Genomic DNA, 22201 nt, shown 5'->3' on the forward strand with positions numbered 1-22201 from the left:
CCCTGCTTCACGGTAGGAATGGTGTTCTTTGGCTTGCAAGAATCCCCCTTTTTCCTCCAAACATAACGATGGTCATTATGGCCAAACAGTTCTATCTTTGTTTCATCAGACCAGAGGACATTTCTCCAAAAAGTACGATCTTTGTCCCCATGTGCAGTTGCAAACCGTAGTCTGGCTTTTTTATGGCGGTTTTGGAGTAGTGGCTTCTTCCTTGCTGAGCGGCCTTTCTGGTTATGTCGATATAGGACTCATTTTACTGTGGATATAGATACTTTTGTACCTGTTTCCTCCAGCATCTTCACAAGGTCATTTGCTGTTGTTCTGGGATTGATTTGGCCTTGGAATACATCCACAGGTACACCTCCAATTGACTCAAATTATGTCAATTAGCCTATCAGAAGCTTCTAAAGCCATGACATCATTTTCTGGAATTTTCCAAGCTGTTTAAAGGCACAGTCAACTTGGTGTATGTAAACTTCTGACCCACTGGAATTGTGATACAGTGAATTATAAGTGAAATAATCTGTCTGTAAACAATTGTTGGAAAAATTACTTGTGTCATGCACAAAGTAGATGTCCTAACCGACTTGCCAAAACTATAGTTTGTTAACAAGAAATGTGTGGAGTGGTTAAGAAACGAGTTTTAATGACTACAACCTAAGTGTATGTAAACTTCCGACTTTAACTGTAGCCTCCCTACTGTTATTTTATTTTACTGCTGCCCTTTATTATTATTTATTTATTCATAATTATTTTTATATTTTACATATCTATTTTTTACTGAACACTTTTTCTTTTCTTAAAAACTGCATTGTTCGTTAAGGGCTTGTAAGTAAGCATTTCACTGTAATGTCTACTCCTGTTGTATTCGGCACATGCGGCAAATAAAATTGGATTTCATTTGATTTCATTTAGCTCGGTGCGGATGTTGCCTGTAATCCCTAGCTTCTTTTTTTTTTTCTTTGTCATTTAGCAGACACTCTTATCCAGAGCGACTTACAGGAGCAATTAGGGTTAAGTGCCTTGCTCAAGGGCACATCGACAGATTTTTCACCTAGTCGGCTCGGGGATTAGAACCAGCAACCTTTCGGTTACTGGCACAACGCTCTTAACCACTAAGCTACCTGCCGTACGTACACAACGCTCTTAACCACTAAGCCACGGTGACCGTACGTACATTGGGATATGTACGTACGGTCACCGTGGGGACGACGTCGTCGATGCACTTATATACAAAAGTATGTGGAAACCCTTCAAATGAGTGGATTTGGCTATTTCAGCCACACCCGTTGCTGACAGGTGTATAAAATCGAGCACACACACATGCAAACACTGGCAGGAGAATGGCCTTACTGAGGAGCTCAGTGACTTTCAACTTGGCGCCGTCATAGGATGCCACCTTTCCAACAAGTCAGTTAGTCAGATTTCTGCCCTGCTAGAGCTGCCCCGATCAACTGTAAGTGCTGTTATTGTGAAGTGGAAACGTCTAGGAACAACAACAGTGGTAGGCCACACAAGCTCACAGAACGGGACTGCCGATTGCTGAAGCATGTAAAAATCGTCTGTCCTCGGTTGCAACACTTACTACCGAGTTCCAAACTGCCTCTGGAAGCAACGTCACAAGAACTGTTCATCGGGAGCTTCATTAAATGGGTTTCAATGGCTGAGCAGCTGCACACAAGCCTAAGATCACCATGCGTCAACTGGAGGGGTGTACAGCTCACCGCCATTGGACTCTGGAGCGGTGGAAATGCATTCTCTGGAGTGATGAATCCCGCTTCACCATCTGGCAGTCCGACAAACGAATCTGGGTTTGGTGGATGCCAGGAGAACGCTACCTGCCCGATTGCATAGTGCCAACTGTAAAGTTTGGTGGAGGAAGAATAATGATCTGGGGCTGTTTTTCATGGTTTGGGCTAGGCTCCATAGTTCCAGTGTAGGGAAATCTTAAAGCTACAGCGTACAATGACATTCTAGACTATTCTGTGCTTCCAACTTTGTGGCAACACTTTGGGGAAGACCCTGTCCTGTTTCAGCATGGCAATGTCCCCGTGCACACAGCGAGGTCCATACAGAAATGGTTTGTCAAGATCGGTGTGGAAGAACTTGACTGGCCTGCACAGAGCCCTGACTTCAACCCCATCGAACTACTTTGGGATGAATTGAAACATCGACTGCGAGCCAGGCCTAATCTTCCAACATCAGTGCCCGACCTCACTAATGCTCTTGTGGCTGACTGGAAGCAAGACCCTGCAGCAACGTTCCAATATCTAGTGGAAATCCTTCCCAGAAGAGTAGAGGCTGTTCTAGCAGCAAAGGGGGGACCAACTCCATATTAATGCCCATGATTTTGGAATGACGAGCAGGTGTCCACATACTTTTGGTCATGTAGTGTATATCCCAAGCATGGGGCAAAATGTGTACTTCCCAGAGTCTCTCATTCAAGAACAGTCTCTCAACATTTCACACAAGCTGTCCATCTCCGTCACTGTAACATTCATTCAGTACCTTCAATGACCTGTCATTGGCCAAAGTCTTTGGATGGAGTTGAGCAGAAACACAAAACAACAGTCCCCATGTTACATCTATCCCTCTTAGCTTCTTTACATACACACATAAATCATCAATCATCAATCATAAAACTCACGTTACAACTATCCCTCTAGGCTTCTCTACATAAATCAATGGTATATTAATAAAAAAACGTTATTTTGGCGTGCCACATAGTACATAAGACAATGGGGCACCATTAGGGTTTAATAACGGGGACTGGGTTACCGAGATTTCCCACCCAAACCCATTCTTAAAATAAAGTGGTAATCCTAACTGACGTAAGACATGGACTTTTTACTAGGATTAAATGTCAGGAATTGTGAAAAACTGAGTTTAAATGTATTGGCTAAAGTGTATGTAAACTTCCGACTTCAACTGTACAGGGGGTACCGGTACAGAGTCAATGTGCGGGGGCACCGGTTATAGGCTAGAGCTGCCGCTTTCAAGGAGCGGGACACTATTCCGGACGCTTATAAGAAGTCCCGCTATGCCCTCAGATGAACCATCAGACAGGCAAAGCGTCAATACAGGACTAAGATTTAATCCTACTACACCGGCTCTGATGCTTGTCGGATGTGGCAGGGCTTGCAAACTATTATGGACTACAAAGGGAAACCCAGCCGCGAGCTGCCCAGTGACGCTAGCCTACCAGACGGGCTAAATGCCTTTTATGCTCGCTTCGAGGCAAGCAACACTGAATCATGCATGAGAGCACCAGCTGTTCTGGATGACTGTGTGATCACGCTCTCTGTAGCCGATGTGAGCAAGACCTTTAAACAGGTCAACATTCACAAGACCGTGGGGCCAGACGGATTACCAGGACGTGTACTCAGAGCATGCGTGGACCAACTGGCAAGTGTCTTCACTGAACTGTTCAACCTCTCCCTGACCAAGTCTGTAATACCTACATGTTTCAAGCAGACCACCATAGTCCCTGTGCCAAAGAAAGTGAAGGTAACCTGCCTAAATGACTACCATGAAGTGCTTTTTTTTAAACCTTTATTTAACTAGGCAAGTCAGTTAAGAACAAATACCTATTTACAATGACGGGCCAAACCCGGACGACGCTGGGCCAATTGTGCGCCGCCCTATGGGACTCCCAATCACGGCCGGTTGTGATACAGCCTTGAATCGAACCAGGGGGTCTGTAGTGACGCCTCAAGCACTGAGATGCAGTGCCTTAGACCGCTGCGCCACTCGGGAGCCCGAGTGGCGCAGTGGCTGGTCATGGCTCACATCAACATCATCATCCCGGAAACCCTAGACCCACTCCAATTCGCATTCCGCCCCAACAGATCCACAGATGACACAATCTCAATCGCACTCCATGCTGCCCTTTTCCACATGGACAAAAGGAGCAACGTATGTGAGAATGCTGTTCATTGACTACAGCTCAGCATTCAATAGAGACCGTGCTTAGTAAGACAGATTTTTTTAAATGTTGTTCAGTAAAAGATTGACACAGACAGCCAGGCAGACAGACAGACATAAAGGGACAGACAGACGGTGGTTACGGTTTGACTTAAATCAGCTTGAAAATCTATGGAAAGACTTGAAAATGGCTGTCTAGCTATGATCAACCAAGTTAACAGCGCTTGAAGAATTAAAAAAAGAATAATGTGCAAATATTGTACAATCCAAGTGTGCAAAGCTCTTATAGACTTACCCAGAAAGACTGTATTTCGTTTTCAATACATTTGCTAAAATTTCTAAAAACATATTTTCATTTTGTCATTATCAGGCCAAACCCTCCCCCCTCCCTCTACCTGGCCAAACCCAAACCCTCACCCCTCTCGCTCTACCAGGCTAATCGTTTTCAATTATTTCAATAAAGTAAAAACAAGTTTTCACTTAGTCATTTTGGGGTATTGTGTGAACCCGCTCCCTCTACCAGGCCAAACCCTCACCCTCTCCCTCTACCAGGCCAAACCCTCACCCCGCTCCCTCTACCAGGCCAAACCCTCACTCTCTCCCTCTACCAGGCCAAACCCTCACCCTCTCCCTCTACCAGGCCAAACCCTCACCCCGCTCCCTCTACCAGGCCAAACCCTCACCCCTCCCTCTACCAGGCCAAACCTTCACCCCCTCCCTTTACCAGGCCAAACCCAAACCCTCACCACCGTCCCTCTACCAGGCCAAACCCTCAACCCCCTCTACCAGGCCAGACCCAAACCCTCACCCCCCTCCCTCTACCAGTCCAAACCCTCACCCCCCTCCCTCTACCAGTCCAAACCCTCACCCCTCTCCCTCTACCAGTCCAAACCCTCACCCCTCTCCCTTTACCAGTCCAAACCCTCACCCCTCTCCCTCTACCAGTCCAAACCCTCACCCCTCTCCCTCTACCAGTCCAAACCCTCACCCCTCTCCCTCTACCAGTCCAAACCCTCACCCCTCTCCCTCTACCAGTCCAAACCCTCACTCCTCTCCCTCTACCAGTCCAAACCCTCACCCCTCTCCCTCTACCAGTCCAAACCCTCACCCCCTCCCTCTACCAGTCCAAACCCTCACCCCTCCCACCATTCAAGTCAAATGCTTATTTTTTCTTCTGGGCACAGTAATGACAGTAGTGATGCTTCAGAGTCACGAGGATTCACCGTCATGCTTTTCTTCTCTCTCCAGGTTGCTCTTTTTATTATTTCTGTGTCTGTGTCCCTGTGGAGCAGTTAGGGCTCTGTCCTTTTTCTAAATACATACTGCGTAGGCACTTCATGCTGGAGATTTTTTGAAGAATTTTCCTTGAAGCTGCAAAGTAATAATCCTTTGTTGTGACGCAGTAATAAACATCTCAATAATAAATAATAAACTAGTCTCCTCTCTGGAATGGAGACAACAGAAAAGGAAAAACACGCACTCCAAAAGTTGCAGTCATTTTGTACGAGCTGTGTTTTCATCTAGCGTCCTACTCCATTTAGTTGGTACTTTCTCAGGTGGTCTGCAGCAGTAACTATCTGAGCGTGGCCTGTGTATGTGTGTTCCTTGTGTGTGTGTGTGTGTGTGTGTGTGTGTGTGTGTGTGTGTGTGTGTGTGTGTGTGTGTGTGTGTGTGTGCGTCTGAGTGTGTGTGTTCCCTAAGCATGCGTGCACATGCACGTTTGTGCTTACGTGTGTGTGATGAATCGAACTTAAGCACTATCCATTTACATTGCATGGTAATGCCACGCTTAGCATTCACCGCCCATAGATTTAAATTATCTCAATGTTTTTCCTGTGAATATCTTAGGCATTTAAATTATTATTCCTAAACAATTTCTTAATGACGTTGATGGAACCAACAGCACAATCCCCCAGCATGCTAAAACATGTTGTCCTGTAGTATGCTGGGTGATTGGGCTGTTGTTTTGCATGGGGAGCCTGGCTATATTCTTACTGCCACCCTATTCCAAATCATAAAGTTTGCCCATGACACGACGGTGAAAGGCCTGATCACTGACAATGATGAGACCGCCTGCAGGGAGGAGGTCAGAGACCTGGTAGTGTAGTGCCAGGGCAACAACCTCTCCCTCAACGTCAGCAAGACAAAGGAGCTGATCGTGGACTACAGGAAATGGAGGGCTGAGCACGCCCCCATCCACATCGATGGGGCTGTAGTGGAGCGGGTCGAGCGCTTTAAGTTCTTCGGTGTCCACATCACTAATGACCTATCATGGCCCAAACACACCAACCCAGTCATGAAGAGGGCACGACAACGCCTCTTCCCCTCAGGAGTTGAAAGGATTTGGCATGGGCCCTCAGATCCTCAACAAGTTATACAACTGCACCATTGAGAGCATCTTGCTTGGCATCCGACCTCACGGCTCTACAGATGGTGGTGTGTATGGCCCAGTATATCACTGGGGCCGAGCGCCCTGTCATCCAGGACCTCTATACAAGGCGGTGTCAGAGGAAGGCCCTAAAAATTGTCAGCCACCCAGGTCACAGTCTGTTCTCTGCTACCGCACGGCAAGTGGTACCGGAGCACCAAGTCTGGGACCAAAAGGCTCCTGAACAGTGTCTACCCCAAAGCCATAAGACTGCTGAACAGTTCATTAAACGGCTACGCAGACTTTCTGCTTTTCACCCCTACCTACATGTACATAGTATTTCAATGAATCACCTATCCAAATTTACATTTACATAGTACCTCAATTAATCACCTCAACTACCTTGTAGCCCAGTACACTGACTCGGTACCGGTACTCCTTGTATATAGCCTCGTTATTGTATTGTGTTTTTTTATTGTGTTATTATTTTATTTTTATCTATTGGTAAATGTTCTTACTTTTTAACTGCATTGTTGGTTAAGGGCTCGTAAGTAAGCATTTCACGGTAAAGTCTACACTTGTTGTATTTCGGCGCATGTGACAAATACGATTTGATTCGATTTGATTTGATGCATGGGTGACCTCGCAGCGATAAATGCCTATGTCAGGGGGATGCCCGGTTAGGACGGTGGGCGCTGGAACACGGCACTCGATATTGTGACAGGTTAATAAACAACGGCAAACTTAATGGGCACTCCACTCTATTTATTACTTTGTCATTAAAATGGAGACAACGCTCCTGCTAAATCACAGTGCCATCGATCAGGGCCCGAATGAACTATTCTCTGTCTCCCCCTTCTACCTCTGGCTCTGCCCCAAAAACCGTATTCCTGATATAGTGCACTATTCTGTCGTCAATGAATGAATGGGCGCTAGAAACCAGATAGAAACTGATAATGGTGCATGTGACTTCAGTTAAGTTTCGGTTAGCCGCCGACGTCGAAACCAAATACTTGCTCAATGGCTTTCCATATCTGGGGAAAGATTAAACCAGGCCAGCGGGTGAGCGACTGTCTGAGACTGGTTTTGAGACTCGTGGAGTCTTACATGGGCAAAGGCAGAAATGTGACCATGGGCAACTTCTTCACATCAATTTCCCTGGAAGACAAGTTGATTGCAAAGAAGACTAGCCTGCTAGGAACAGTGAACAAGCAAAGGCGCGTGCCTTTATAGACAAGTCTATATTTTTAATGGTAGGTTTATTTGAACAGTGAGAGACAGAATAGCAACAAAAAAATCCAGAAAAACGCATGTCAAAAATGTTATAAATTGATTTGCATTTTAATGAGGGAAATAAGTATTTGACACCTCTGCAAAACATGACTTAGTACTTGGTGGCAAAACCCTTGTTGGCAATCACAGAGGTCAGACGTTTCTTGTAGTTGGCCACCAGGTTTGCACACATCTCAGGAGGGATTTTGTCCCACTCCTCTTTGCAGATCTTCTCCAAGTCATTAAGGTTTCGAGCCTGACGTTTGGCAACTTGAACCTTCAGCTCCCTCCACAGATTTTCTATGGGATTAAGGTCTGGAGATTGGCTAGGCCACTCCAGGACCTTAATGTGCGTCTTCTTGAGCCACTCCTTTGTTGCCTTGGCCGTGTGTTTTGGGTCATTGTCATGCTGGAATACCCATCCACTACCTATTTTCAATGCCCTGGCTGAGGGAAGGAGGTTCTCACCCAAGATTTGACGGTACATGGCGCCGTCCATCGTCCCTTTGATGCGGTGAAGTTGTCCTGTCCCCTTAGCAGAAAAACACCCCCAAAGCATAATGTTTCCACCTCCATGTTTAACGGTGGGGATGATGTTCTTGGGGTCATAGGCAGCATTCCTCCTCCTCCAAACACGGCGAGTTGAGTTGATGACAAAGAGCTCCATTTTGGTCTCATCTGACCACAACACTTTCACCCAGTTCTCCTCTGAATCATTCAGATGTTCATTGGCAAACTTCAGACGGCCCTGTATATGTGCTTTCTTGAGCAGGGGGACCTTGTGGGCGCTGCAGGATTTCAGTCCTTCACGGCGTAATGTGTTACCAATTGTTTTCTTGGTGACTATGGTCCCAGCTGCCTTGAGATCATTGACAAGATCCTCCCGTGTAGTTCTGGGCTGATTCCTCACTGTTCTAATGATCATTGCAACTCCACGAGGTGAGATCTTGCATGGAGCCCCAGGCCGAGGGAGATTGACAGTTATTTTGTATTTCTTCCATTTGCAAATAATCACATCAACTGTTGTCACCTTCTCACCAAGCTGCTTGGCGATGGTCTTGTAGCCCATTCCAGCCTTGTGTAGGTCTACAATCTTGTCCCTGACATCCTTGGAGAGCTCTTTGGTCTTGGCCATGGTGGAGAGTTTGGAATCTGATTGATTGATTGCTTCTGTGGACAGGTGTCTTTTTACAGGTAACAAACTGAGATTAGGAGCACTCCCTTTAAGAGTGTGTTCCTAATCTCAGCTTGTTACCTGTATAAAAGACACCTGGGAGCCAGAAATATTTCTGATTGAGAGGGGGTCAAATACTTATTTCCCTCATTAAAATGCAAATCAATTTATAAAAATTTTGACATGTGTTTTTCTGGATTTTTTTGTTGTTATTCTGTCTCTCATTGTTCAAATAAACCTACCATTAAAATTATAGACTGATAATTTCTTTGTCAGTGGGCGAACGTACAAAATCAGCAGGAGATCAAATACTTTTTTCCCTCACTGTATCCCACTGGATCTGGCATGTGAGCTTCGTGAGCCGCCAAGCAGGCCGCCAAGGCAGCAGGTCCTGCTCTCTCTCTTCCCCAAGCACCACAGCTCCCGCTCGGGAAAAATAAGACACAATGTCAAGTCGGCAGGTGCACACGAAACAAAGCCCATGAAATCTGTGTGCATTGCAACCGATATGTTTGTGGGGCTTGCTCACACAAAGCCCCGAAGCTGTGTGCTGATTGTGGACCCAAAGCATAAAGAGAAGATGAGATTGATTAATGTGTGAAGGCACGGGTATAAGGGCACAATACAGTGTCACATGCAATCAACAAATGACTGTTTTTATATCTTGTGCAATTAATCCTTTGCAATTGTTCATGCTCTGGTGCTTTTGTTTAGGAATACAGCAAATCATTTCACCTGCTCACCTGGCTGGTTATATTGTTGTTATTATTATTATTATTATTATTATTATTATTATTATTATTATTATTATTATTATTATTATTATTACCTTTTTAGTTTCTACTTTGTCAAAAGAAGCTGTAACTGGACTTAATTAATTTCTATAACTCTATTACTAATCAAATCTACAAATAAAGTAGATCAAATGGACTGTCATGTTTTTATTGTAAGGGAAACTAAAATTGTCACGGTTTACTATGCCAGAACCCAGAAGCAGACAAGGACAAGGTACGTTGAGAGAAAGGTGAGTGTTTATTTAGTAGATTCCGAGTGAGGCTGAATAATCCAGGGAACAGAGCGGGTGGCGTGGATGGGTTGTTGAGGGTGCAGTGGTTGGTCCGGTACTGGCTCGGCAGCCGCCGACCATCAGGCAGAGGTTGGGTGAAGGCTCCGGGTGAGAGACTGCAGACAGAACAAAAACGGAGGTCAGTACACAGCAAGTAACAAGGTGCAAAACAACAAAACTAACTAAGGGCTCAGAGGCTGACACGCTGACAAACATACTGTTCATAGCCAACGATCCGGCAGGAACTGGATGTTCGGCCAGAGCCTAAGAAGGGTGATGATCAGGACCAGGTGTGCAGATTGCTGATGGGATGCAGGTGCGGAAAACCAGAGCGCTCCCCGGAGCGTTCCCGAACCCTCGGGAAACTGGAGATTACGAACAGGAAAAACTAGTCACCAGACAGGACCCGACTCAGACAGCCGGGATCGTTACAGTACCCCCTCCGGCCAGACGCCACCGGGCGGACTCCCCGGAGCGCCAGGATGGAGGCGGTAGAAGTCACTGATGAGGTCCGCATCAAGGACCTGTCGCCGCGGAATCCAACTCCTCTCCTCAGGGCCATACCCCCTCCCAGTCCACGAGATACTGAAACCCCGGCCCCGCCGTCTGGAATCCATGATGCGACGCACCGTGTAGGCAGGACCACCTCCGATCATCCGAGGAGGAGGAGGAGGAGGCGGAGGGGAGGCAACAGAGGACTGAGGAAGACAGGCTTGAGGCAGGAGACATGAAAGGTGGGATGGACTCTGAGCGTCCTCGGTAGTTTGAGTCGAACTGCCACTGGATTGATCACCTTCTCCACCACAAACGGACCAATGAACTTCGGTAACAACTTCCTAGACTCAGTCCGTAACGGAAGATCCCGTGTGGCCAACCAAACCCTATCTCCGATGGTATAGGTGGGAGCGGGGATCCGGCGACGATCGCCTGGAGCTGATACCGGTCCGAAACTCTAAGGAGTGCCTTTCTGGCCCGATGCCAGGTCCGGTGGCAACGACGAATATGGGCCTGAACAGAAGGCACTGAGAGCTCCTTCTCCTGAGAAGGAAACAGGGGAGGTTGGTAGCCATACAGGCACTGGAAGGGGGACATCCCAGTGGCAGATGTAGGAAGAGTATTGTGGGCATACTCAACCCAAGGCAACTGAGAGACCCAGGAGGTGGGGTTGGAAGAGACCAGACAGCGTAGCGTGGATTCCATCTTCTGGTTGGCTCTCTCCGCCTGACCATTGGATTGGGGGTGAAAACCAGATGTGAGACTGACTGTAGCTCCAATGGCCAAACAGAAGGACTTCCAGACAGCAGAGGTAAACTGAGGGCCACGGTCGGAAACGATATCACTGGGCAAACCGTGGACCCTGAAAACCTCCCTAACCAGGATCTCGGACGTCTCCGAGGCAGAGGGAAGCTTGGCAATTGGCACAAAGTGGGCGAACTTGCTGAATCTGTCCACGATAGTCAGAACGACCGTGTTCCCCTCAGAAGCGGGCAACCCAGTGACGAAGTCCAGGGGCCAGATGCGACCATGGTCGCCGGGGAATAGGAAGGGGGTGAAGTAGTCCAGAGCTGGGCCGATTGGTACTCTTATTCTGCGCACACACTGGACAGGCAGCAACAAACCCCGAGTATCCTCGGCCATGGCAGGCCACCAAAAACGTCTGCGAAGAAACGCCATTGTCCGAGCCACGCCAGGGTGACAAGCCATCTTGCTGGCGTGGGACCATTTGAGGACAGCCGGACGAACCGACTCAGGCACAAACAACCGACCGGGTGGACCGTTACCGGGACCGGGCTGAGTCCGAAGGGCCGCCAGCACCTCCTCCTCAATCTTCCACATAACTGCTCCCACGACGCAGTTCCGGGGGAGAATTGTCTCGGTCTTGGACCCACTCTCCTCCGTCTTGGAGAACATCCGGGACAAGGCGTCCGCCTTGCCGTTCTTAGATCCAGGTCGGAACGTCAGGGCAAACTTGAATCGTCCGAAAAACAACGCCCACCTGGCCTGACGGGAGTTGAGACGTTTAGCCGATTGCACGTAAGCAAGATTCTTGTGGTCAGTCCAGACAATAAACGGTTGCTCCGCCCCCTCCAACCAGTGGCGCCACTCCTCCAAGGCAAGTTTCACCGCGAAGCTCCCGGTTACCCACATCGTAATTCCTCTCCGCAGGCGAAAGGCGACGAGAGTAGTAGGCGCAGGGATGGAGTTTACTGTCCGTGGAGCATCGCTGCGACAGGATGGCGCCAACTCCCACATCAGACGCGTCCACTTCAACGACGAACTGACGGGCCGTGTCCGGTTGAGAGAGAATCGGTGCGTTGGTGAATCGCCTCTTCAAATCCAGAAACGCTCGATCCGCCTCCGGATTCCACTTGAAGGTCCTGATACTGGAAGTCAAGGCAGTTAACGGAGCGGCCACACGGCTGTAATCCCGGATGAATCTGCGGTAGAAATTCGCAAACCCCAAAAATCTCTGGAGCTGCAATCTCGTACCGGGCTGGGCCCACTCCAGAACCGCTCTAACCTTCTCCTGGTCCATCCTAATCTCTCCCCTGGAGATGATGTACCCGAGAAAGGATGTCGTGTGGGCGTGAAACTCGCACTTCTCGGCCTTCACGAACAGGCGATTCTCCAACAATCGCTGCAGAACCTGCCGGACATGCTGGACGTGGTCGGAAGGTTCCTTCGAGAAGATCAGAATGTCATCCAGGTAAACAAACACAAAGAGACCGATCATATCTCTCAGGACGTCGTTCACCATACTCTGGAATACCGCTGGAGCATTGGTCAGTCCAAACGGCATCACCTGATACTCGAGTGACCCATCGGTGTATTGAAACCCGTCAACCACTCGTCCCCCTCTCTGATCCGGACCAGGTGATACGCATTGCGTAGGTCTAGCTTGGTGAACACCGTAGCACCCTGTAAGGAGTCGAAGGCAGAACTCATCAAGGGCAGGGGATACTTGTTCTTGACCGTGATGTCATTCAACCCCCGATAATCAATACACGGTCGAAGAGAGCCATCCTTCTTACCCACAAAGAAGAATCCTGCCCCCAGGGGTGATGACGAGGGACGAACGAGACCAGCAGCTAGGGACTCCTTGATGTAGGTCTCCAACGCCTCACGTTCAGGTCGGGAGATACTGTATAACCTTCCCTTGGGGTAGACAGCTCCAGGGACCAGGTTGATGGCACAATCATATGGTCGGTGGGGAGGGAGTGACAGAGCCTTCTGCTTACTGAAAACTTCCCCAAATCGTGATATGTCTCGGGAACCAGGGACAAATCTGGGGGTTTAGCCTCAATCACCTGACTGGGAACCGAATGGGGGCAGGCAGTCTTGAGACAGTTAGCATGACAATCAAGGCTCCAACTCGTTACCTTGCCCGTCCACCCAATCGAACGTGGGATTGTGTTCCTTCAGCCAGGGGTATCCAAGGACCAGAGGAACATGGGAAGACGGCAGAATGAAGAATGAAATCATCTCAGAATGATTCCCCGACAACCGCATCTTAACCGGTTCAGTCCTCATCGTGATACGTGCCAGACTACTGCCGTTCAGAGTGGTCGCTTCAATGGCTTCCGGCAATTGCTCCTTGGAAAGCCCCAGCTGTTCCACCAACTCGGCATCAAGAAAGCTTCCATCGGCACCTGAATCGATAAAAGCGTTAAGCGCTAAGCTCTGATTCCTGTTCACAAGGGTAGCCGGGAAACGGGGTCTGACAGAGGTACTGAGAGGTTGAAACTGGCTCGCTAAAAGTCCTCCCAACTTTAGCGAGCCGGGCAGTTTGACGACCGCCGGGAACAAGTGGAGATGTAATGTCCCGAGCTACCACAGTAGAGGCAGCAGTTGGTCTTACGTCTATGTTGACGCTCCTCCTTGGTTAACCCGTGCCGCCCCACTTGCATGGGTTCAGAATCGGGAGAGAGGACCTCTCCACTAATCCATTGTGGTGGAGAATGATCGACGTGTTCTGGTCCACCACCCGACCCGACTGGGAACTGAGAAGCTGATCGATTGGACGGACCCCATTGCTTCTCCCTCCTTCGCTCTCGGACTCGATTATCCACCCGAATAGACAAGGCTACCAAGCTGTCCAGGTCACTAGGCTCCGGATAGGAGATCAACTCATCCTTGAGCTGCTCCGACAGACCCTGGTAAAAGGCCGCTTGCAGCGACTCCTCGTTCCACCCACTCTCCACAGCCAACGTCTTGAACTCGATCACGAAGTCGGCCACGCTGCGAGTTCCTTGGCGAAGCGAAAACAGGCGCCTAGCTGCGTCCCTCCCTCGGACGGAATGGTCGAAGAGCTTCCTCATCTCGGCCGTGAACCCCTGGTATGAAGCCATGCAGGGATCCTGTCGTTCCCAAACGGCTGAAGCCCACTCCAGCGCTCGACCACGCAGCAACTCAATCACAAAGGCTATCCTAGCCTTGTCTGTGGCATAAGAGTAGGGCTGTAGATCGAACACTAATCCACACTGCATAAGGAAGGAACGGCATCTTCCCAGCTCCCCCTCATATTTATCCGGCGTCGGAACCTTGGGCTCACGGATGGACACAGCTTCAGAAGCGGCAGGCGAGATGGGTGAAACCGGTAGTGGATCCTCCACCGGACACTTACGTTGGTTCTGGACCTCCGCCAGACCGGTAGAAAGGTTCCGAACTGACAACGCGATCTCCTGTAGTACCGTGCTATGATGGCCCAACATCTTCTCCTGCTGGGTAATAGCATGGCGTAACGGAGTCCAGGTCCGCTGGGTTCATTACTGGCCGGATCGTTCTGTCACGGTTTACTATGCCAGAACCCAGAAGCAGACAAGGACAAGGTACGTTGAGAGAAAGGTGAGTGTTTATTTAGTAGATTCCGAGTGAGGCTGAATAATCCAGGGAACAGAGCGGGTGGCGTGGATGGGTTGTTGAGGGTGCAGTGGTTGGTCCGGTACTGGCTCGGCAGCCGCCGACCATCAGGCAGAGGTTGGGTGAAGGCTCCGGGTGAGAGACTGCAGACAGAACAAAAACGGAGGTCAGTACACAGCAAGTAACAAGGTGCAAAACAACAAAACTAACTAAGGGCTCAGAGGCTGACACGCTGACAAACATACTGTTCATAGCTAACGATCCGGCAGGAACTGGATGTTCGGCCAGAGCCTAAGAAGGGTGATGATCAGGACCAGGTGTGCAGATTGCTGATGGGATGCAGGTGCGGAAAACCAGAGCGCTCCCCGGAGCGTTCCCGAACCCTCGGGAAACTGGAGATTACGAACAGGAAAAACTAGTCACCAGACAGGACCCGACTCAGACAGCCGGGATCGTTACAAAAATAGGCTATAGACCAATGTTTTTTCTATCTAGACAAATAACTATTGTTTTTTTGTTCTTTTATTGATATATTTCCAAGAATATTGCTTCATGCAATTAATCCTTTACAATAGTCTATGCATTATTTATCAAGCATTTATTTATCAAGCATGTTTGCGCACCTTGCGGGTTGATATGCATCTGATGCATATGCTAAAGGAAACGCCTGGTAACGTTCTCTAGCGGGTACTTATATGTTGAAAGGCCAGGCTGTTCTAGTTTTAAAAAGATGCGCGTGGTGCGATTTGTGTTGTGGAGCTTTTAAAGGCTGAACCTAGACAAAGCTACAGAGATAAAGCTGTTTTAATCCTTCCAGGGCCTCTTTCTTTACCGGGAACTGGGAGCCTGTATGTGTACCGCAAACAGTAGTTAGAGTGGATGTTTGCAGAGAGAACTTCAGAGATGTAGCTACAAATCGCAGGTGTTAGGTGTTGCTTCTTTACCAATGATCAAAGAACTGATGAAATGACGCGAGCGCGCGCATCAATTTTCTTTCAAATGATGCCAGCCACGGCTGTCTACTCCTTATGATCACGGCATGTTTCACTGCCAGCCGTCACAGCAGCTTTCAGCAGGGTGCAGAGCAGAGCATACTTTATCTGCATCTCAAATGGCACCCTATTCCCTATACAGTGCACTACTTTTGACCATCTTCCCCTGTTTCTTTTGTTCCGTTGTTATCTTCTCCCTCCATTTTTGGTCTCTTCTCCTTTTCTCCCTCTTTACCTCGTTCATGTTTTGTCTCACCCTTCCCTTCTACTTCCCTTCTGTTGTCTCACCCTTCCCCTCTACTTCCCTTCTGTTGTCTCACCCTCCCCTTCCTCTGTGTCCTTCCTCCCACCCACCCCCCCTCCCCCTCCCTCCCTCCCTCCCTCTTTCCCTAGATAACCAACCGCTACATCTACGACACAGTGCTGCTATTGGCCAACACTTTCCACAGGAAGCTGGAGGACAGGAAGTGGCACAGCATGGCCAGCCTCACCTGTATCCGCAAGAACTCCAAGCCCTGGCAAGGTGGACGGCCCATGCTGGACAACGTCAAAAAGGTACTGGTCCATATAGGGGGTTAAAATAAAGAGATTAAGTACTGGTCCATAAAGGGGGTTAAGATAAAGAGATTAAGTACTGGTCCATAAAGGGGGTTAAGACAAAGAGATTAAGTACTGGTCCATATAGGGGGTTAAAATAAAGAGATTAAGTACTGGTCCATATAGGGGGTTAAGATAAAGAGATTAAGTACTGGTCCATATAGGGGGTTAAGATAAAGAGATTAAGTACTGGTCCATATAGGGGGTTAAGATAAAGAGATTAAGTACTGGTCCATATAGGGGGTTAAGATAAAGAGATTAAGGTACTGGTCCATAAAGGGGGTTATTCTTAGAGACAGGAGTTTATCCTGACTACCAGACCAGGTTATAGACCAAGGGTATTCAAATCCGAGCCTGGAGGTCCGGAACACTGCTGGTTTTCTGTTCTACCTGGTAATAATTGCACCCACATGCTGTCCCAGTCCTAGATTATGGCTGCATCCCAAATTGAACCCTATTACCTATATAGTGACTACTTTTGATCAGGGCCCACAGGGTTTTGGTTGAAGGTAGTGTGCTATATACAGTGGGGGAAAAAAGTATTTAGTCAGCCACCAATTGTGCAAGTTCTCCCACTTAAATTAGATGAGAGAGGCCTGTAATTTTCATCATAGGTACACGTCAACTATGACAGACAAAATGAGGAAAAAAATTCCAGAAAATCACATTGTAGGATTTTTAATGAATTTATTTGCAAATTATGGTGGAAAATAAGTATTTGGTCAATAACAAAAGTTTCTCAATACTTTGTTATATATCCTTTGTTGGCAATAACACAGGTCAAACGTTTTCTGTAAGTCTTCACATGGTTTTCACACACTGTTGCTGGTATTTTGGCCCATTCCTCCATGCAGATCTCCTCTAGAGCAGTGATGTTTTGGGGCTGTCGCTGGGCAACACGGACTTTCAACTCCGTGTTGAGATCTGGAGACTGGCTAGGCCACTCCAGGACCTTGAAATGCTTCTTACGAAGCCACTCCTTCGTTGCCCGGGCGGTGTGTTTGGGATCATTGTCATGCTGAAAGACCCAGCCACGTTTCATCTTGAATGCCCTTGCTGATGGAAGGAGGTTTTCCCTCAAAATCTCACGATACATGGCTCCATTCATTCTTTCCTTTACACGGATCAGTCATCCTGGTCCCTTTGCAGAAAAACAGCCCCAAAGCATGATGTTTCCACCCCCATGCTTCACAGTAGGTATGGTGTTATTTGGATGCAACTCAGCATTCTTTGTCCTCCAAACATGACGAGTTGAGTTTTTACCAAAAAGTTATATTTTGGTTTCATCTGACCATATGACATTCTCCCAATCCTCTTATGGATCATCCAAATGCACTCTAGCAAACTTCAGACGGGCCTGGACATGTACTGGCTTAAGCAGGGGGACACGTCTGGCACTGCAGGATTTGAGTCCCTGGCGGCGTAGTGTGTTACTGATGGTAGGCTTTGTTACTTTGGTCCCAGCTCTCTGCAGGTCATTCACTAGGTCCCCCCGTGTGGTTCTGGGATTTTTGCTCACCGTTCTTGTGATCATTTTGACCCCACGGGGTGAGATCTTGCGTGGAGCCCCAGATCGAGGGAGATTATCAGTGGTCTTGTATGTCTTCCATTTCCTAATAATTGCTCCCACAGTTGATTTCTTCAAACCAAGCTGCTTACCTATTGCAGATTCAGTCTTCCCAGCCTGGTGCAGGTCTACACTTTTGTTTCTGGTGTCCTTTGACAGCTCTTTGGTCTTGGCCATAGTGGAGTTTGGAGTGTGACTGTTTGAGGTTGTGGACAGGTGTCTTCTTTACTGATAACAAGTTCAAACAGGTGCCATTAATACAGGTAACGAGTGGAGGACAGAGGAGCCTCTTAAAGAAGAAGTTACAGGTCTGTGAGAGCCAGAAATCTTGCTTGTTTGTAGGTGACCAAATACTTATTTTCCACCATAATTTGCAAATAAATTCATTAAAAATCCGACAATGTGATTTTCTGGATTTTTTTTCCTCAATTTGTCTGTCATATTTGACGTGTACCTATGATGAAAATTACAGGCCTCTCTCATCTTTTTAAGTGGGAGAACTTGCACAATTGGTGGCTGACTAAATACTTTTTTTCCCCACTGTAGAAGATAGGGTGTTATTAGGGATGCACCCTATGTATGTGAAAAACAAGTGATATTATGACAGGGTTGACAAGGTTGGACATTATCTCTTCTGTCCCCACTTTTCTCTCTGAGGGGACCTTTGAAATGGATAGGAAGTCAGGGACACTGTCTTGGGCATTGAAGAAAGCCCTGGTGGGGTTGTTGGCGTTGTTGTCGTGTTGAGGTGACATTGTGTTCTCCAGAGCTGCTGTGTTAGTGCTGTGTCAGCACCTTCTCCATCCCTGTGGCCGTAGCTCCTGGGGAGTGTGCTGTACCTGTCGACACACAGACACACATACACACACACACACACACACACATACACACACAGACATACACACACACAGTGGCATTCTCACACCCTGCCCTCTGCCGTGAGCCACGTGAGCAGACAGTGAAAGTGACACCGGCCCTGCCGTAGGGAAGGTGAGCCAGCAAAAGTCGCGTCCCAATAATTCAGTCCCTCTCTAACCAGTCCTGGGACTGGTTATGTGCGTGAGGTGTTCTCTCCTGCAGCTGCTGCCGGCTGTTGTAATAACTGTGGTAATGTTAATGTTGCTCAGTTGTTAGAGCATGGCGTTTGCACCGCCAGGGTTGTGGGTTCGATTCCCACTGGGGGCCAGTATGAAAATGAATGCACTCACTAACTGTAAGTTGCTCTGGATAAGAGCTTCTGCTAAATGACTAAAATGTAAAAAAATGTGTATGCCTTGTTATTTTACTGTAAGCCAGCGACGTAATGGGCCCATATTTCATTCCCCACGGTGTCCTCATTGGTTCACTGTTCTACGGCTTCATTAGGGGAACAGGCTGTTTATTGGCTTTTCAATGCATGCGTTGGGGTGAGCTCGCCCGGATACTGCTCAGCTCTCCTAATTGGCCAGCTAATTAATCCTGTCAGCGCAGTATTGGTGCAATACATTTACAACAAAAGTCTTTGTGTTAATTAGACCTTCAATTTGGGGGTATGAAAGGCTACGTATGGTGTGGTGCTTTGTTCGTGGCAGAACTCTTTCTGTGTAAGCCCGCTCTCATTTTGCAAAAGAAGGACACAATAAGAGTAAACTAACAACAGGCGATTATTATCATTATGATAATGTAACAGGCCACATGCAGATGAATAAATATGTTTCCCAATACGGGAATAATTATAATCCACATAATAATTCAAATTTCCTGTTGCTGCAGGATTATTTTCCTGCTGTAGCAAACTGGCTCAAATTAAGATACTACATCTGTATCTACAGGTAATCACTCCACAATGTCTAGGCTGGAGGATTGAAGATGTCTTACTATCTATCACATATTTCTTCCAATGGGCCCGTGCAATAGCAGATGTTCTCCAGAGTGACAAGAGACCTTATAAGAACCATTTTCAATGTTTTATGACTTTTTCTGGGACTATTTCTATGGTAGTGTCTTTGACCTTACTAATCACTCCTGTACGGTGTCCATATTAGGACAGACTCAGTCTCAGCAGGAATTGTTTTAATCTCAGCAGGATTGACTAAAAACACTCTGCCTTTGTGTTTGTGTTTGTGTTTGTGTTTGTGTTTGTGTTTGTGCTGTGCCCTACAGTCTGGAGTGAGTGGTCTGACTGGCTTCCTGGAGTTTTCAGACAACGGAACCAACCCCAACATCTACTTTGAGATCCTGGGGACCAACTATGGCGAGGACAGGGGCAGGGGTGTCAGTAAGGTAAGAGAACACAACGTTATTCTTGATCAAATGATCTTGGGTTCGGTTCCCGCTGGGTCACCCATAAAAAAACAATTATGCACGCATAACTGTAAGTCGCTTTGGATAAAAGCGTCTTCTAAATGCCATATATTTTTATTATTATTATTATTATTATTATTATTATTATTATTCAAACGTTCTTGTTCCTTTTGTTGTTATTGTTGTTGTTGACTATTATACACAGCGTGTTGCTTGATGTTTATAAAACAGCAACATTTTCTCTCAGCCTCATGGCACAATGTGTAGAATAGCATGAGATTAGCTATAAATCGGCAACTTTTTCCCTCTGCCCATTGGCAAAATGTGTAGAATTGCTAGAAGTTAGCTGTTTTCCCCAATAAAACAGTTTTCCCAAAATTATTAAATACAAAATAAATATTGCGAGGGGGGGTTATCTGACCTTGCGTAGGGTCCTAACGAAAGGGGTTGAGGGGTGAGACTTGAGTTTTGAGACTAGGTGAGGGGGAGGTCTGAGGAGGAGGAATGAAGAAGTTCCTAATATGTATTCCGTACAAGTGATTGGTGTGCTGTCTCTCTAGGTCTGACTTGCGTGCTGTCTCGAGGATGGAGCACTGTGTTTCGTGCAAGCAGGCAGGTTTCGCTGCCAGAGCGGCACAAAATAGCTAAATAACCTTTAGAACAATGTTGTACCTGGACAGATTATCGAAAGTATGTTTGGTAGAAATACTACGATGTTCAAAAATATATTAACTCCACAGCTAAATGAATGCAATGGAAACACTGCACACCCATGACTGTTTGTGTCTTAAGGGCCAAACTAGATGGGATTTATAAAGATCTAGTGTGCGTCTTATTATAAAGTGTTACCCAGAGAACTGTACACGTCTAATTTCCCTGTTCTGCTCTTATTTGTACAGCCGCAGGTTACACCTTATTAGCTCATTAGCTAGCTCACCTCTCTCCTTGAGGTGTGGACACTAATTGCGTTCATTTACAGAGTGATCCGATTTTAATTGATAATCATAGCTGCTTAATGGAATTTGAACAGCCGCCCTCAGAGAACGAGGCAGCGCATCAGTAGGCATTGTTTATCTTCTTCGGTTTATTTATCTCATTTCGGTTCGAGCGCAGCAGCCCAGCCAGAGTTGAGGAATAGTAGCACAACACCCGATTCCCCGGGCGCCCCCACGCACCATGATTCATCTATTCCTTCCCCTCGTTTTCTGTTAATTACCGTATTCATATATTCCCGTATTTATTCAATCAAATATTGTAACAATATTGTAACAGAGTTATTTAAGATACTCTTCAAAGAGGTAGAGTTTCAGACGCTTGTTCCACCATTGGGATGCCAGGACACAAAAGAGCTTTGACAAGAGACCAGAGGTGGCAGAACGGAGTGCTCAGGTTGGGATGTAGGGTTTGAGCATAGCCTGAAGGTAAGGAGGTGCAGTTCCCCTTGCTGCTCCGTAGGCAAGCACCAGGGTCTTGAAGATGCTGCGAGCTTTGACTGGAAGCCAGTGGAGTGTGCGGAGGAGCAGGGTGACATGGGAGAACATAGGATGATTGTACACCAGCTGGCTACGACATTCTGGATAAGTTGCAGGGGTTTGATGGCACAAGCGGGGAGCCCAGCCAACAGAGAGTTGCGGTAGTCTAGACGGGAGATGACAAGTGCATGGATTAGGAATTGTGCCACTTCCTGTGTGAGGAAAGGTCGTACTCTACGGATGTTGTAGAGCATGAACCTGCAGGAGCGAGTTACTGTTTTGATGTTTGCAGAGAACGACAGGGAGTTGTACTCTGGGAGGGGTACACCATGGAGTTGTCAACCGGGATGGAGAGGTCTTGGAGCAGGCATGCCTTTCCTGGGAGGAAGAGCAGCTCCATTTTGTCGAGGTTGAGCTTGAGGTGGTGGGCCGACATCCAAGCTGAGATGTCTGCCAGGCACGCAGAGATGTGACTTGGTGTAAAGATTAAAGAGCAGAGGGCCTAGAAACGAGCCCTGGGGGACACCAGTAGTGAGAGTACATGGTGCAGACACATATCCTCTCCTCGTCACATGGTAGGAGCAACCTGCAAGGTAGGATGCAATCAAATCAAATCAAACTATATT

The 22201-nt window shown here is 47.5% G+C and overlaps 1 protein-coding gene across 1 annotated transcript in view; it reads left to right on the forward strand.

Annotated features, from left to right (window-relative positions):
• LOC121584395 (glutamate receptor ionotropic, delta-2) overlaps positions 1-22201 on the forward strand; it is a 638531-nt gene that overhangs the window by 452244 nt on the left and 164086 nt on the right. Inside the window, exons 7-8 of the mRNA XM_045225956.1 lie at positions 16050-16211; positions 19963-20082. Coding sequence (XP_045081891.1) covers positions 16050-16211; positions 19963-20082 — 282 coding nt within the window. The remainder of the gene's footprint in view (positions 1-16049; positions 16212-19962; positions 20083-22201) is intronic.

The sequence above is a fragment of the Coregonus clupeaformis genome, chromosome 16, assembly GCF_020615455.1.
Source record: "Coregonus clupeaformis isolate EN_2021a chromosome 16, ASM2061545v1, whole genome shotgun sequence".
In the NCBI taxonomy this organism is placed as follows: Eukaryota; Metazoa; Chordata; class Actinopteri; order Salmoniformes; family Salmonidae; genus Coregonus; species Coregonus clupeaformis.